General features: G+C 50.0%; 1 protein-coding gene across 1 annotated transcript in view; it reads right to left on the reverse strand.

Annotated features, from left to right (window-relative positions):
- ARHGAP35 (Rho GTPase activating protein 35) overlaps positions 1-18,531 on the reverse strand; it is a 114,659-nt gene that overhangs the window by 3,932 nt on the left and 92,196 nt on the right. Inside the window, exons 4-5 of the mRNA XM_022585278.3 lie at positions 7,187-7,264; positions 5,463-5,594 (exon numbers count right to left, since the gene is read on the reverse strand). Coding sequence (XP_022440986.1) covers positions 5,463-5,594; positions 7,187-7,264 — 210 coding nt within the window. The remainder of the gene's footprint in view (positions 1-5,462; positions 5,595-7,186; positions 7,265-18,531) is intronic.

Raw genomic sequence — 18,531 nt, forward strand, 5'->3', positions numbered from 1 at the left:
GCGCAGGAATGTCGGCGGGGCGATTTCACAGTTGCTGTTTGTGTCGTCCTCCCACCACCAGAGGGCAGGTGGGGCTGGTTTATCCCACATGCTGGCTGAGAAGACCCACTCAAGAGGCAACACCAAGGACACAAGGCTGGTGAGTGGAAGGAGTGGTGGGCACCAAGCTCTGTCTCCAAGTCCAGCACTCCGGCTCTGGGTCACCTGCCTGCCACCATGCTCAGAGCCCTCGCCAGCTTCAATAATCCTCTTTGAAAGGGGTGAAGGGCTCTATAGGGCTCAGGCCTCCTCAGCTAAAGAACCATACTTTTTTCTTTTCTTTTTTCTTTTGCGGTACGCGGGCCTCTCACTGCCGTGGCCTCTCCCGTTGCGGAGCACAGGCTCTGGACGCGCAGGCCCAGCGGCCATGGCTCATGGGCCCAGCCGCTCCGCAGCATGTGGGATCTTCCCGGACCGGGGCACGAACCCGCGTCCCCCACATCAGCAGGCGGACCCCCAACCACTGTGCCACCAGGGAAGCCCCAAAAACCATACTTTTAAAACCATGTGTCTGTCAACTGAGACATCAATACAGGTTCACGAGAGGCATGTGAGGTCAGCTGAATCAAGACGAAGTCTGGGGACTTCCCTGGTGGTAAAGTGGGTAGGGCTCCGTGCTCCCGATACAGGGGGCCTGGGTCCAATCCCTGGTCGGGGAACTAGATCCCGCATGCCGCAACTAAGAAGTCCGCTTGCTGCAACTAAGAGATCCTGCACGCCACAACGAAGATCCCGCGTGCTGCAGCACGAAGGCCTGGCACAGCCAAAATAACTAACTAGATAGACAGACAGATAGATAATTAAAAAAAAATAAAATAAAATAAAGACGAAGTCTGGATACAGACCAGGGAACTTAGAACTGAGGTCCCAAGAACTTTGGAGCAAGAGGAGAGGACAGGACTTGCCTGGTGGCTCAGTAGTTAAGAATCCGCCTGCCAATGCAGGGAACACGGATTTGAGCCCCGACCCGGGAAGATCCCACATTCCGCGGAGCGGCTGGGCCCGTGAGCCATGGCCGCTGAGCTTGCGCGTCCGGAGCCTGTGCTCCGCAACGGGAGAGGCCACAACAGTGAGAGGCCCGCGTACCACACACACACAAAAAGAATCCGCCTGCCAAGGCAGGGAACACGGGTTTGAGCCCTGGTCCAGGGAGATCCCACGTGCCACGGAGCAACTAAGCCTGTGCGCCACAACTACTGAGCCTGCACTCTAGAGCCTGCGAGACACAACTGCTGAAGCCCGCGCGTCTAGAGCCCGGGCTCCACAACAAGAGAAGCCACTGCTATGAGAAGCACACGCAGCGCAATGAAGAGTAGCCCCCGTTCGCTGCAACTAGAGAAAGCCCACGTGCAGCAACGAAGACCCAACGCAGCCAAAAATAAATAAATAAATAAATTTAAAAAGAGGAGAGGATAGCCAGAGGCCACTGGGGACCTCAGAGGCTAGCTTGCTACACCCCTCACAGTATACAGAAAAACCAAGGCCCAAAGAAGTAAGAATGCTGGTCCGAGGTCACACAAATTGGTGTCAGGGGCCCTAATCCCAAACACTGCTCTTGCCCTGGCTGTGTCACTCTGCTGCCATCTCTGGTACCCAGGCTGTCAACCAGGCTCTAGGCTTGGATCTGCTACCACTCAACCCAGTGCCTAGAGGAAACTCCCTGATGGATTTTGACCACCTTGCACACCTGCACCACCAGAAAAGGAAAACACCGGCGCAGGTCACAACCGCTCAGCGGTGCATGCAGCTGCCAGTGTCCTTCTGGTGGGAAATGACCCCAAGGCTGAACTCTCCCTCTGCTGGGCCCAGAAGGGAAGTTTCAGGGTGTCCTTCTCCCGGAGGTACGACCTTGCAGTAACCTGTGCAATGTCTCCTACCCGCCAGATGAAGGCAGGGACTGCACACGTGTCTGTCTGCTGCCATCTGTCCCTGTCCCACGCAGGGCCTGGCACATGCTAGGAGATGAGGAACACCCCCGTGCTCTTAAGCAGCTAACTGGACAGACAAGAGGAAGCAGGATCCCAGAATTAGCAATATCACAAGGCAGCATGTGAACAAGAGCCCAATGAGCAGCAAGACTGGCTCACCTGGCGACCTCGCCAGTCAGTCATTTATTAATCTCTAGCCCTAAGTTGTCTCATCTACAGATGGAAAGGGTGAGACAATAAGCCAGCATCCTGAACCATCTGGGCTCATATATCCCTTTGATGATTTTTTTTTTTTTTTTTTTTTTGCGGGGGGTGGGTGGGCCACACTGTGTGGCTTGTGGAATCTTATTTCCCTGACCAGGGATCGAACCCGGGCCCTTGGCAGTGAAAGTGTGGAGTCCTAACCCTGGACTGCCAGGCAACTCCCATCCCTTTGACAATCTGATGAAAGACCATGGTCTTCTCTGTAGACTTAAATGCACACACAGAACTCACAAGCAGTTTATGGGGGCTAACGAGGCTCTGAGGCCAAAGGTCCTTAGGCTCAGAGCCTCTGGACCAAGACAGAGGCAGCTCTAGGGCCTTTCCTGGCACAAAAGACATAGGACAGGGTGTGCGGGGACTGCTGGACCAGAGGGATTCCGGATAGGTGGTGGTGGGGTTTTGGGGGGGCTGTGAGAGGGAGAGAAGACGTGGGGCAAGAATAAATGATACTGTTTCTTGAAGGCTGGGGTGAAACGTGAGGACGAGACAGAACGGGGAATTCAAGCCCCCTCTAGCTGCCTCCTGAAATCCTGGTCCTCTCTGAAGCCAAGCTCAGGTGCCGTCTCTTCCACGAGGCCTTCTACCTTCCTCTCTCCTTACTGCGTTTCTGCACTTCCAGCTCAGGTTGCTTCACGCTGTCTGGCAGAGAACTTAAGTGAGCACCGGGGAGGGCAGGAACCACGTCTCAGCACAGGTCGCGCCCAGCCTGCCCTCCCTCGCAGTGTGGGCTGCGGCTGCTATTCCTTTCTCAATCTCCCACACATCACCTTGAACGCGGTAGGAAAATAACTGGTGAACAGTCACGAAACCCTCCATTTGTAGGCAGAATTTCAGCAATGTTCAATATTGTGAAATCTTGGAGCTTACAAAACACTTTGATAGTGACCTTGATATTTGTTGTGATGGGATCGGAAACCATTTCCAAGCCCTTAACACACACAGACACAACAGCTCTTAGGTATTACGTGGAAAGAGCTGGTCAAGTTGACGTTGCCATGGAAACCCAGCCAGGCTGAGAATAGCTACTTTTGGGCATGAGAATCTTTGTTCCATCATGTCCCTTAACACTAACTTTGGCACTGCCTGGTTGGTGTTTCTGGCTCAGTTAAGCTCTGGCACACACAGCCCCACTCTTAACTCAACTGTTAAGGCCGTGAGAGGTGCCATGTCAGTGAGATACACTTCTCTCTACCAGGTTCAAGACAACGGAGCTCCAGCTGACTAGCTTGGGGCACAGGAAACACACAATGGGAAGAGGAAGCGGAAAATCTCCACCCTTTTCCAGGCTGCAGTAGCAGCAAGAAGCTCCCTTCCTCCGCAGGGGCAGGCGGCGGAAGCTGCTGTAGGAAGGCAGCTGATTCCCTATCAATAACACCTTCCTCTCCTGCCCCCTGTGACCCTCCCCAAACAAAAAGACGCTATGTCAGCAATTCCCGCAGAAACAATGGGATTCTTTCTGCGGGGTGCCAGGACTCTACAAGCCTCTAGATGGCGCCAAGTCAAGACAAACGCTGTCTGGAATCTCTGGGCTTCCAGCAAGCTGGGTACCAGCCCACACCTTCTCTTCCCAACTTCTGCCCAGAGACAAGCTTAGCTTACATGGAAAGAAAGCTGGCTCTGGATGGAGATTTCCCATTTGTTTCACATCTGAGCCAGCCTGGAGCCTGCTAGAGAAGTGACTGCTGGGAGGGCCTCTATCTTCGGATGGTAGGACCAGAGCAGAAGCTGGCACCTGTCCCCACCCCCTAAGTCATCTGGAGAAACCCAGACTCCTGTCCTGAGAAGGTAGAGGGGAAAGAAGGCCAAGGAACCCTATGACAGTCCCAGAAGCTGCCAGTGCTTCTACCCACCCCTGTGGGCTTGGATAAGATTGGGGATGCGAACAATTTCAATCAGCTAAGATGGTGTGTGTAAAATATGGTGGTGAAGGCGGCACCTAGACTGTGGAAACAAACATCACAGGAAAGGCAGACCACAGAACAGAGACTCTGGGGGCTCTGCAGCACTGACAGCAGTCAGGTTCTGACAGGGACACCCCTCCATAGTTGGGCTTCTGTCAGCACCTCTATTTCCCGAAGCCACTAAGAGTCCATGACCCACATCTTAAAAGTCCTGCGAAGTTGTGACAGCCCCCAGAATTCTGCCCACACCATCAGCTTTGTGAGTAAATCGTGTTTGCTTAAAACTCCCTCTTTTGAGTTGGGCAGTGGCACGATAAGACTAATGTGCTGGGGTCCCAGGAACACAGCTCCCTTTCCACTTCCCCACCCCCTTGGTCGCTGGCAAAGACACTCCCTTCTGTAGCTGCACAGCAGTGGTTGCTTCTGGGGTCTTGGCCCACCCCACCAGAGGTACAAAGTAGAAGGCTGCCTTTGGCTAAAAAAGTTCAGAAATGTCACCCCGTGGAAAGCTTGGAGAGGTCAGGCCCCCCGCCTAGAGCACTACATGAAGTCCAGGAAAGGCTGCCCAGTGGGAAGGTTCCCACATGGTGGACAAAAGCCTCTGGAGAGAGGCAAGCCAGGGCAGAAACAGCTCTCGGGGCAGGCAGGATGGCGTGCAAGGTGACCATTAAAACCAGAGATGCTAACTTGCTGCAGCCTCAAGTGACCATCTGGTCAGGGCCATCGGAGCTGTCCCCTTCCCTCAAGAGGATGGCTTCCTCAGAGGCTATCTGGCTCTGCACCACACGTTAATTTCCTTCTAAGAGAGCTGGGAGAAGAGGGGTGAGCGAGAGGAGGGCAAAGGAAAGTAATACACCTACCACCTAACAGGTCTGTGACACAGCCTTGCCTCCAGACCTCTCCGAATCTCATTTAATAAATACGAGGAGGGATGGTAACAGAGGTAACTAAGGGACAGGGAAGGTCACGCTGGCCATGCACACACTGTGAACAAGCAACGGAGCAGAGATTTGCCCCAAGTCCGACATCAAAACCAGGCTCTCAGCTCACGGAGTTCTGGGGCCACGTGCAACCTTCTTGACAGAACCCTCAGAGAAGCACCTCTGGTCAACCAAGGCAGGGGTCTAATGTGTCAGCCCCTTCGGTGCCATCTTGCTAGTCCCCTTTCCTTACGTCCTTCACATCTCAGTTCCAAGAGTCCAAATGTCAGCTCTCTGAGGGCAGGACCCATTCTTAAGGTGCTGCACCCCCTCCCTCAATTTGCCCAACACAGAGTCCGCCTGGGGCGCTGCCAGGGGCCCACAAGCTACACACGGTTGCCACTACTCACTGTGTGCCTCCACCAGATCGATCTGCATGTTGTATGGGACCAGGGGGTCTGGCAGTTCTGAGAAAAAGCTCTTCATGGCCCCTGCCACAGTGTTCACTGTAAAGTCCTTCTCTGCCAAATCCAGGTTGTGATCTGAAAGGAAGTTGGGAGAGTGAGGCCAGATCAATGTAAGCTGGGCAGAAGCAAGGAACACTCAGCGTTGGGGATAAGCAGAGAAACGAGGACCCAGGGACGCTGCCCAGGGCAGGCCTGGAGGCTGGGTAGGGACTCAGAATCATCACAGACTGGACAGAGGGTGGCACCCCTGGGTGCTGCTAAAAAAGAAGAAAAGAGAGTTCTGAGATTCACAGACAGAGGCTGACACCCAACCTTCCAAGGTCAGCCTTAGAGTAGAGGAGCTGCACCCCCCCATTCGGTGCCATCCAACTCCCCTTGTTTGGCCTGGATGTGCTGCTACCTTTTCCTTACACCCTCGCACTCAGGGAAAACAGGAGGACGCTTTCCCAAAAGGCCAGCTCCCTTTTCCTGGAAGGTTACAAAAATGCTACCAACAACTGGGCTGCCATCTCCGTCCCTGCTCCTGTGGTGATCGGGCAACGAGGCTCATTTTCCCCTTGCTGGTCCCTTCCAGCTTATGATACCTCTGACCTCTGTCTCTAATTTTTCTTTACATACTTTACTGCATTTCTGATCGTAACAAATCATCTACTGATAGATATCAGCTGTTTCTATTGGGGGGTTGTATGTAACCCATGTTACAGATTCTGGCATATAATCAAGTGTATACCCAAGGGTGGCTTTACCCTCACTCTGACCTCATGCTTCCTATCCTGCAAGACTAACGCACATTTTCCTTCTCTCCTGGGTCACCTCCTCCCGCTGCCAGCCAGCAGAGACTGACTGTGGTGTTACGAAGTGCTATGGGCCCCTGGGTGCTGGGGTGGGGCGCCTGCTCCCAGCGCACAAGGCTTAGCTGCTGGCTCCTGCAGGCCCGCACAGGCTGCCTGGCTTGGTCTCCTGAGGCCCAGTCACATGCTAAGTTGGACCCTGCTTTGATCCCCAGCTTCCTTTCCTCTTTGGTCAGTGACATCTGTGAATTTTTACTGCTTTGGCTCATTTGCTTCTGGCATTGGTGGGTGTTACAGTTTGGCTGTTGGGTTAGGGTGGAATAGATTTGGCCATCTGGCTCTAGGCCTCTCAGACCTGATCTAGCTTAGGAGACAGAAGTCCCTGCCAAGAGCCAGTCTAACTCAGGAGAGTTCAGCTTCGGGAGTCTGGGGCCCAAGGCTCAGCTCATCACAAAAGGCTCCCTTGCTTCGTTTCTCTCCTGCAGGGACTCTGTGAGGAGGGTACTCCCGTGGCCCTGGCAAAAGGGGATTGTCATCTCAACCCAACCTTTACATCATGTGCCTGAGATTCACCCCTGCACAGCCCAGTCCAAAGGAAGCAAGGCCCTTTCCTGGTGAGCGAGGCGCGGGCCAGGGCGGGCCGGAACAGTGCCTGGATGGTGGGGTGTGGGAGCAGCCCAGCTGAAGCAGGTTTGGCGGGGATGACACTTCTGTTTGCTGACAGGGCCCAAACCCCTTCTCCTTCTCAGTCACCCGGCCAGCACCCCTTGGCTTTGGGGCTGTGTGGCAGGAGCGCCCCCGAGGGGCTCCGCTGGCAGTCCGGCTGTTGCGCCTGCCCTGACTGGCCTCCGGTGCTCGGCTGGGCTGTGGCCTTACCTTGGTCAAACTGCCTTTGCAGACTCTCCATCTCTGACTTGTTCCCGCTGACCCGGTAGATGCCTTCAGTGCTCAGTCCTGAGAAGAAACAAGCAGGTGTCTTAGGAGCAGGAAGTGGAGAGCAGAGAACGAGGAGGACTGCACTTGAGGAAAGAAGGGGAGAGTCCATGAGGCACCCACTGGGAGACAGGAACAGGGCTGAAGCACTCTTGACTTACCTAGATGCTTCAACCCACTTTGGCCCATTTTCTTTTTCACTTAAAAGTGTAAAAATATTTGCTTTTTGTAAAAATTAAAATGATACAGAAGCACATCAGACAAAGATATCTTTTGTCCACATTTTGATGTATACTCTGGAATCTTAGTTGTTTTAACAAAATGGAGAGAACACTGTTTTAACCCACCCATTTCATTTACAAAGTATGTTGTGAACGTAAATCATTAACTGTTTTTTTACAACATGATTTTAAAGACATCAAAATACACAGTAACTTAAAAACAATCTACTGTTAATCATTTAGGTTGTTCCAAGTTTTCACTGTTAGGAATAACCCACAATTATGTTTTTTGATAGCTAGTTAAGTTTAAAAGATTCTTGGCCGTGTGTATTTCTTACTCTGTGAATTTCCTATTCGTGTTCTTGTTCATTTTCCTATAGCAGTGGTTCTTCTCATTTTGTACTTGAATATTAAGGAACTGACTATGTTAATGTTATACATCTTTACGTTTTTTCCCTTTTGTTATCTGTTTTCTAATTTTGTGTACTGAATTTTTTGGAAGTACATAATTCAAAAATTTTAGGTTTTCAAGACCCATCAATTTCTTTATGATGTCTTCATTTGTTTTTATGGTTAGAGAGGATTTTCCTGTTCTAGATCAGATATTCTCTATTTCTTCTGTTTCTTCCTTCTTGTTCTTTTACAACTTTTTTTTTTTACATTTAACTCTGCGATTCTTTTGGAACTTACTTGATGTACAGTGTTAGGTAAGGAAAAAAGCAATGCTAAAATTCAATTAAATAATAACATGGAGGATATAAAGTACCAAGTGAGAGAATGACTCCCTCCACCCTTCACTCCCCACCCCTTGGCACAGGAAGTACTGTGCAGCTTGCAGTGGACTCCAAGCACTGTCTCTCAGCTTGGTTCTCCTCCTCTCCAGGAAGGAAAGTCCACTGTTGCGCCCCTAAGACCATGGGTCTAAAGGACAACGACGTCACTGTGAAAACCAAGATGGGATCTCATGGCCAAACCAACCCTGGTTCCCTTCTGAAGATCACGGTTTTGAGCAACTCTGACCAGCTGAAGGGGCACTGAGGAAGCACCCTGGAGCCACCACTGAACACCAGAAGGCAGTGCGGACAGTGGAGAGAGGACTAGGCCCTGAAGTCCATTAGGAGGCTCTTGAGAGCCAAGTGTCTCAACGTCAGTTATCACCTAATTGATGCCTCTGGAGAGGCACCCATCAGGCGAGATAAACGCAGTCGGCCTGTTTCTGGAGCCCCGGATTGGTGGCAGGTGAACTCTGAAGAACATCAAAGCAGAAGCCATCAATTCCCTATAGCCTAAAAGCTGTTAACTGCACATGGGCCCTTTCACCCCAGAGAAAAGGGGGTCAACAGACCAGCCTCAAGGACGCCCTGCTGTGCGATGCCTAGCTACGAAGGAGCTGCGCCATCACCGTACTCGGCACAAGTGCAGACACCATCCAAACTCGAGGCCCTGGACACACCCCAGCCCAGTGGTGACCCTGCCCACTGCCCTCCCTTCTGGAGTTAATATTTCCTGCATGGTCACCATGTTGTGCACTGGGCTACATGCTTTCCCACATCCACCACTCATTTATTAGATGAATGATGATGCCATCGAATCTTCAACCCCTTATGGTGGGGCTACTGGATGGAGAGAGAATACAGATGAGAAAGGGAGATTCAGAAAGGTGAAGTCCTAGGTGGTAAGAGGCAGAGTGGTCTAAGTCCAGGGCCTCTGCTACTCTTCTGCCTCCACACTGTTCCAGAAGATGCTTGACATTCATCCACCATCAGGCTGGGGTCCAGACCACAGTCTCCCCCCCGACCAATCCCCTCAAAGAAACACATTTGAGTGAAACCCACTGGCCCTCAGTACCCTGGGGAGCCAATCTTGAGACGGTCCATCCCCTCTATTGCTGTCAACCTCCAGAAGTTAGAGGTCAGGATGGCCCCTGTTCACCATCCCTAGTTAGTAATTTTACAATGGTCTCTTTCCTCAGTGACTTTTCTAAACCATTCTCAGACACATTTAAACTTGCTACCTATTTCACATCTCGGGTAACACGTCACATGCTTACACATGAAATCACCCACGTTTTGACAAGCCCTGGGTATGTGTCAACAGATTCAAATCTTCACGCCCTAGGTTTAAAGAAATCACTACACTTTTCTCTTTACCTGAATATCAGCCCTCTCTAATACAAAGAAAACAATGATACAAACGGCAGGAGCTTAAGAAGTCCTCGATGAAGTAGCAATACCCACAGTTCCCGAGCCCCAGGGTGGAGAGGCTCTCGGACCTGGAGAAGATCCTGACAGCCTCAGGCCATTCATCACCTTCTGGCAACCCTGACCTTCAGCGCAGACAGAGGAGCCCTCTGCATTGTCTCCTGATGGCCACCTGCCCCGGTATCACAGGGCAGAAAACAAACTGCAAGTTAGCAATCGGGAAATTATCAGAGGCGCGGGCCTGCTGAGACCTCACTAGATGGATGATCACAAAAATGGAAGCATCTGAACCACAAGGCCGGCTCCACAGCATCAATTAATCATCAACTTAGTATTTCCTGTAATCTGGACACGTGTTTATATTACGAAATCCCACTTTAAAATAGCAATTCTGCCACCGCTCTACACAACAACACGGCGTAAGTTAGGAAAGGTATCATCTACTTGGTCAGTACAATTTTCCACAACTATTAATCAGACAACAATTAAATACAAACAAAAGTCTGAGAGCAGACTTCAAACCGCAGACTGCTCGGGAAACAGAGCTAGCAACACAGGTGAGAACCAGGATGGCTGACAGAGCAAGGGCAGCTTTGCCAAGGAGCCCGGGACCGGAGCAGGGAAAGGGCCGGGGGCCTGGAGCAGGCCCCTAGGCAGAGACGCTGGATGCCAAGGGGTGTGCATCCTGGGACCCACAGACCCACACAGAAACACTCAGGGGCTGACTCTGGCTCACCCCTGCCAGCAGAAAGCAGTACCCCCTAGCCACAAGATCTGTTCCATGGCTAGAGGCCCCACTGAGAAAGCTTCAATCTTAAACTATGAGGCATCTCTACATACCAGAAATCTCCAAAGACCCATTACCATAGCAGAATCTCGGCAATAGGTCTTTTTTTTTTTTTACAGAGCCCTACTGATTTCTTTGGGAATCTTTTAATCTTTGGGAATAGAACAAGAGAAACAAGTTAACATGTGGGAATAGAACAAGAGACAGTTCAGAACAGCCAAGGCTGCTACCTTCAAAAATCTAAACAATTTCTATGTAGAACAGTCTTGTTCCGACGGCTCTAGAGAACAGAGCTATGACTAGACTGGGGATGACAGGAAGGCAAATATTCTCTCTCTATATAAAATAATAGTAGCCACAGCTGTCACTCATTATAAAGGGCCAGAGTTTTTGAACTCCCTTCTCACTGGATAGCCATCTGTCTGGGATGCTGTTTAAAAAGATTAATACCTGGTCTAAGAAGACAGCTAATAACACCAGTAATAAACCATTTATTGAATGCTTACTATGTGTGAGGCACATAATGCTAAGTCCTTACCGTGCATTTTTACATCCGTTCTCACAATAGCTCCTTCAGAGAGATTGTTACTAATCTCATTTTACAGATGGGAATGCAGAGGCTAAGAGGTAACGTAACATGCGCGAGGTCAGAGAGCTAGTGAATTGCAATCTGAACCCCATCTGCTTCCAGAGCCTGTGTTCTTCTACTACTGCGTTTTAAATCACCAGTTTTCAAACTTGAGCGGGCAGCAGAATCACCTGGAGGGCTGGTTATAATATAGGTTACAGGGCTGCAACTGTAGGGTTTCTGATTCTGTTGGTTGGGAGTGGGCCCCAAAAATCTGCATTTCCAACACATTCCCAGGTGACGCTGATGCGGCTGGTCCAGGAACCATACTGTGAGGACCGCCACCACTCTAGAAGATGGTCCAGGCCTCTAAGGTCCCTCTGACTCTTAAGATCTATGATTCAATAAAATGGGGGGGCAATACACAAGGAAAAATAAATACCAGATACTTCAGGAACAAAGCATCTCCAAAAAGTATTAAAACTGGCGCTTTTTATTTGTTAGCAAGCCTCTATACGTTATTTAAACCACGGCCACGTGTGATTTTTCAAAAGGACATTAAAAAATAGAAGAGCAAAGAGGCCTTATTTTTTCTTTCAATAAATATTTACTGGGCTTCCCTGGTGGTGCAGTGGTTAAGAATCCACCTGCCAATGCAGGGGACATGGGTTCGAGCCCTGGTCTGGGAAGATCCCACATGCCGCACAGCAACTAAGCCCGTGTGCCACAACTACTGAGCCTGCGCTCTAGAGCCCACGGGCCATAACTACTGAAGCCCGCATGCCTAGAGCCTGTGCTCCACAACAAGAGAAGCCACCGCAATGAGAAGCCCGCACACCGCAACGAAGAGTAGCCCCCGCTCGCCGCCAACTAGAGAAAGCCCGTGCGCAGCAACAAAGACCTAACGCGGCCAAAAATTAAAATAAACGCAACACAATAAAATAAATAAATTTTTAAAAAAAATTTACTGAGCACCCAACATGGCAGATAAGATCCTTCACAGAGCTTTCAGCTGTGGTCTTCCTCAAAACTATTTTGGTGACAGAAGGCTAGATGACCCAGCAATGCCAGCCACGAGGCGTTCCCTATGGGCTAAGAACTGACATATTTTACCCTTGACTTCCCCATCACAGCGTCCGAGAGATGCCTGTGGCACTTGCCACACCAGGGGCCCCAGGAGAATGGAGAGGTGACCTGCAGGAGCTTGGAAACCGAGAGGAGAACCACCTTCTGCTCTGGTACACGTCTGATTTTCTGAAACGTCCAAAAAAGTTTTTATTCCTGGATCCCAAGCACCACTTCTCGGCACCGGCATTCTTGGCCTGAAGTCTTTTCGTAGTCTGCCCCGGCCAGGCTTCGCCCCTGCTCGGTCACACCAGGACTCAGTTCCTCCTAAGTTTCCTTTCTAGCAACAAATCAATACTTCCTCCAAGACAAACTCTGACTTGTTTATTTTTCACTTTCTATATTTAGATATAAAACTCAGCACTTTAGTCCTTAAAATTTCTTTTTAATTGGTGCTGCCAGTGCTGTAAAACACCCCACATCAGACAGGCTTTAACTACTAAACTACTTCTGTCAACTTTTAAGGAAATGCATCTAATAGGCCATTCTCCTTCTTTCCTGTATCCCAGAGGTAAGTCTCAGGCAGGCTAAGTTTCAAGGCCAGAGGGGTGCTGAGAACTCTGGGAGAAAAGGAAACCCCGTCGAGCATAAAGTCCAAGTTGTCTTGAAGGGGGCCGACCTCTCTGGGTCAAATGCCAACAGTGACACTGCAGTCTGTCTCCTCCTGAGGGTCACACTGCAGCACCCCCGCCACGACAGAAGGTGAAAGGGCTGGAGTGTGGCTAAGCGTTTAGCGTGGAATCACAAGCCACTTACTGGCTCTAAGATCCTGGGCGATAGCGCTTCCTTTCCTTTTCTGCACAACACAGAACGGTCCCCACCGTACACCCTGTTGGGGTGCACTGAACGAGGTCTTAGCACAGGGCTAAGGGAGCAGCTATTATCCTAACGATCTAAGTGGAAAGCAAGCTGCCAAGTGGAGGAGCACCTGAATTTTGCTGTCAGGGAGATCCAGGTTCGGATCCTGACTCTAACTTCTGCACATCTGACTCTACAGCGGATCAACCCCCACCTTCTTAGACTACTGCAAGGAACAAACGAGATAACCTACGTAAAGCCCACAGCATAATGCCTTCCCCCCTGCCCTTTCTCTACATTTTAACAAGCTTCAACAGCAGCGCCTCCCTGTAGGATGGCCTGCTCTGAGGGCTCGGCCAAAACAGGCCAGTTGGCAGAAAAATATTAAAAACACACACAGGCTTTGACACCAAAGTAACCTCAGTTTTGATCCTGGCTCTGTCTTACAGCTGCTGGGTGACTGAGGACAAATCATCCCACCTCTCAAAGCCTTGGTTCCTCAACAAATACGGGGTTGTTTATTAATGACTATCAAGATGTTGTGAATACTGAGAATACACATATGAAAGCAAGTAACACAAATGGCCGGCACACTGAAATAATAATGATAATAATAAAACAATAACAGTTAACTCTTGCTGAGGGCTTACTATGTGCCAGGCACTTTCCTAAGCTCTGCACTAGAATTATCATAGTGAATCCACCCAATAATTCCTTGAGGTAAATATTATTATTTTTATTCCCATTTTACAGAGAGCAAATAGAGGCTCAGAGAGGCTAAGCCCAAGGCCACAGAGCTGTGTGTACATGGTGGGGGGAGCAGGCTCTGAACTGGCTCACTCGAGTCTCTGTCTTGGATGACTGTGCACTTATTTTTATTTACTTTTTCACATCTTTATTGGAGTATAATTGCTTTACAATGGTGTGTTAGTTCCTACTGTACAACAAAGTGAATCAGCTATATGCATACATATATCCCCATATCCCCTCCCTCTTGAGCCTCCCTCCCACCTTGACTGTGCATTTAAAACATCATGCTACTCCCTCCAATGTTAATTCCCTGTTCCCTTGTCCTTTAAATATTACATGTAGGCTTTATCCTATAAATGCTAGATTCATTACGGGTTAGAAGGACTTTCCATCCCTCCCTTGCTCACTTATACGCACTCATCTCTTCATTCACACCCCACTCAGTGCTCTCATCTGTCAGTCGGAGGATAGGCAGGGAGAGCCAGAGAAAAAACGCTGCCTCCTCTCTCGACAGACAGCAGCCAATGGACAGTGTCCGTGCTTTATTCCTATGATAAAGTTCTACTATTGATAACATGAAAGAATCCCCACTAGATCTCCCTGTTGCCTTCCTGTTTTGGATGTGCTTGGAATGATTTTCTGGCTCTTCTATTACTTGAACACTAGGGTCACTCTGGCCCCTCCAGTGCCCCTTTGTTAGCTGTCTTCCCTTGGTAATTCCCTCGCCAATCAAGATCTGTTTCTGGCAGTGCCAGACCTCCTTTCTCCCCATGACAGAATGCCACTAGCACTCTATTATGACTGCCTGACCAGGTGTTAGCCCCACAGCTAGGCATTGTGGCTTTATAAATTTCCAACGCCATTGCACGTACACACAGCCACGTCATAAATCTCAAGGCTGAGGAGGAAGGGAGAGAAGACATCTGAAAGGAAGAGAAGAAAGTATCACACCAAGTCTGGGGCATCATATGGCTCCAGCATCTGGCTGATCCTTTATAAGCTACCCATGTATTTACTGTCATCAACTGTGAAAGAGGGCTTCTGGACCCTGCTCTGAGCCATATGAGGGGCTCTGTTTTTTTCCCTGACTTTCAAGGAAACACATAGCCCAATATATGTGTTTAAGAAAACCACTATGACAAAGTGAACCTTAGGCCAGCCCAGAGTTAATACCGCTCTTTCTGGGCAGCACGGGATGGAGGGGAGAGGAGTGTGACCTATAACTGAGGTGAGCAGGCTGTACTCTGCAAAGCAGCAACGAACGTTCAAAGCCAAGAGCAGCTGGGAGACCCTACTGCCAAGAATGTGAGCGTCCTTCGGGCTCCAAGTGTGACTTCGCCAGCACACTCAAGCCCAGTGGTGCGGGGGTGATGGCAGTGTGACTCGGAGGTGAGCTAGTGCCACTGCGATGGGGGGGGTGTGTCCTCACTGACTAAACAAAGAGCCACCAACAAAGAAACAGCCAAACTAATACACAGGTGCAATACCCGCCCCATGCATACAATGCCAACTTCCCTTCCACAGCAGGCCCCCAAGTAAAGCCCCTTGAGGTCATAGGCAGATTCCTCTGAAGCATTAATGAGGGCAGAGATTAACTTCTTTCCGGTTCCTCATTCCCAATGAACCACGAAAGGTTCTGTGATGTCACCAATCACAGCCCAGTGTCCCTCCTTTCCTGGCCTCTCTTTCCTCACTAAGAAAGTACACTTCATAGGTTAGAAGGCTGTTACCACTCTGGCATTAAATCTGATCGTGGTTACTCTGCATCTAGGATACAATACAAAGTTGTCCACATGCGGCCTGGGTGGCCTGCATCACCACCTGATCCTGCTGCCCTCTCCCAACCCACTTCACTCCAATCACGCTGGCCTTTCAGAGTCTCAAAGCGTGAGCCCCTCCTGCCTCCGAGCCTTCCTATAGGTTGTTCCTTCTGCTTCTACCTCCACCTTTTTGGCTGGCTGAACATTGCTCCCTCAGAAGTCTCCACTGACCCCCAGATCTAAATTAAGTCAGTTATGATAATAAAAACTGCTTACATTTATGCAATCCTCATATTTTGGGCCAGGCACAGTGATAAGCGTTTTACATGCATTATCTCCGAAACCCTTACGACAGCCCTATGAGTTGTATACTACCATTATGACTATTCCCATACAGACTTCAAAGCCTGTGTCTAACCACTGCACTACACTACCCCCATACTTCCTCTGTATAGCAGTGGGCAAAACTTCAAAGTTACTGTACAGCTGTGTGATTATTCACTGCATGCTGGCCCTCCAAGGAGAGAACAGGCATGTTTTCCGATTACCGTTCTATGTACTTGGATTTGGCACAGTAACTCGTGCCTGGAGAAGGCATTCAGTTAACTATCCACAGAAAGGAGGGAAGGAGGAACACATTCCTGAAAATAAAAGTGCAGTTTCTCTGGCTGAAGAAAGGAAGGAAGCGGACTGAAGTAGTTTGTTCTCAACCACCCTCGTGCCTCAAGGCATACTGGCAGGCCTCCCAGCCCACAGAATACGGGAGAGGGAAGGCCTCAGCCCTGGCCAGCACAGAAAAGGTGCTTCCTACACAAGCGCACCCAACTCCTACCTTCCTTTATGGACTCGTTTCCCTGCCTCCACTACTCCCTGGAGAAGTCATCGGGACTGAGTGAATTCCTGATCTCACCAGGGCAAGCCATCTGCTGCTCTACGTGTGGTCGGTCTCTAGATCTGGCCTGCTCACTTTTCCAGAGCAGGGCAACGGCTTTGCTGTGCCTGGGATCCCCCACAAGAGGGTTGCACCCTTTCCCAGAAGCTGGACAGAAACACACACACACGCACACACCCCACATGAGGGAGAGGGAGGGAGGCAGCGAGGGCCCTCAGTCGAGAGCGGGTGCTGCTCCCCAGGCTGCTGTGACAGGACAGCCTGCTGCACTGCCTGTCGGGGCAAAAGCAGTCTCATCTCCTCTCCGCCGGCGAAGGGCAGAGCGGCCTGTCCACCAAAGCTCACTGCTGGGGAGAGGGAAAGTGCAGCGGAACAGGCAGGCAAGGCAGGCCTGTTGGAACTGTCTTGGGGATTTGGGCTTCCACCCAGATGATTTCTGTCTTGGATGGAAGGGCGGGATTACTCTGTGAAACAGGCTTTACTTCGTTTTGGCTGCTGGGCTCTCCAGGCAGCTTGCCAGGGCATGCTGTTCCGATCAGGGCACTGGGTCCCAAGGAAATCTGCTAGTACTGCCGAGTCACAAGCTACACGAACGCTGCTTATCTGAAAGAGCCCAAAGTGGAGCTGACTGCCTGCTTTTATGGCAAGAAGGCATTTTTGGAATGCAAATGACTTGTGTTTAACTTATAAGCAAGCAGAATACAGGAGGGTGGTGAGAAATGGGCACATGGGAAGTAGTCAAAAAATGTGGAGAAAGCTTTGTTTTAAAACTATTTGGATAATGAGAAAGCAACTAGCTAACCTAGAATTATAGGGGGAAGGAGAGATTAAGTAACACAGAACCCCCATAAAATCATAGCATATGAAACCACATACCTCATATTTTAGCACTTTACCATCAATTCAAAGCAGCATTAAGTATGGCAGTTACTCACATAAAGCCCGTTGGTATATTCGAGCTGTAACTAACTGCACCTAGTAAACTATTATAGTGATAGGTAGGGGTATCTCTACTGAAATTAGCTGCCTTTTCTGAAAGACAGAATCACAAAGATCTAGGCTGACTGCAGGGAAATAACTGTCTAGATTTAACAGCTCTAGTCCCACCAATTCCCTTCCATGATAACTGTAGAGAGTGGCTATGATAAATGAGGATGGAAATATGGAGGCTTTTTTTCAGGGCAGTCCCAAGTGGGAAGGAACTTGGTAAACTTCTGAATCCTTTCAGTCTGATGCTACAGAGCTCACAGCTTCACCAGCCTGAAGCACAGAAGAAAGGGCTGGAATGTGGGTCCTTTCCATTCTGATGGCTGTGAGTGGCCTCTGCCCAAAGAACTCCAGGATTTGTTCCCTCTCTTGTAAAAAGGGATTAGTGCTACTTTGAGATTAATGCTGTCCTCTAAGTCATGGGAGAGTAGCTAAGAAAGCAGGTAGGGTGCTCTAGGAAGAAAAGGCCCTGCGTGAGCACCGTCCTCCCGGCATGACAAGAGGCACACCGGCCCAGGGTTGGGCTCTTCCTGCGGCTCCTTCCCAGCCTCAGAGGCCACTGGCCAATTCAGCCCTAGGTGCCCACAGAGGGGCTAAGGAAGCCCACTGGCAAGGTTTTAGACGCAGGAGCCCTGGAGGGAGAGCAGGGACAGCGTGGTATAAAGGAAATATATATTTGGTCTTTGTCCCTAGTTCCCGGCACAGAGCTCCTAAAACCCTCAGGAATTTCCTGAGTGATAGGAGTGTCTTTTGTTATTCATAACCAGCCCCTTGTTACCCAATACCTGAGTTTATGATAATGAGGTGGACTCTTGGCGGGGGTGGGGTGGGGCGCCCTAGATAGCTTCAGGATGGGGGCTAGTCACCAGAAAGACCCAGCCCTGATGAAAGAGTGGAACTTTCAGCCCCACCCCCACCTCCAGGGAGGGTAGAGGGGCTGGAGATTGAACTCAGTCACCAATGGTCAATGATTAATCAATCATGCCTGTTTAATGGAACCTTTATATAAAAACCCTAAACAACAGGGTTCTGAGAGCTTCCAGGTTGGTGAACACATCGAGGGTGGCGTGCCCAGAGAGGGCATGGAAGCTCTGTGTCCCTTACCCCATACTTTGCCCTAGGCATCTCTTCCATTTGGCTGTTCCAGAGTTGTATCCTTTATAGTAAACTGTAATAGTAAGACAGTTGAACCCCGAACA

This window comes from Delphinapterus leucas, chromosome 20 (genome assembly GCF_059928025.1).
Source record: "Delphinapterus leucas isolate spDelLeu-1000000601 "Yukka" chromosome 20, BTC_Dleu_Yukka2, whole genome shotgun sequence".
Taxonomy (NCBI): Eukaryota; Metazoa; Chordata; class Mammalia; order Artiodactyla; family Monodontidae; genus Delphinapterus; species Delphinapterus leucas.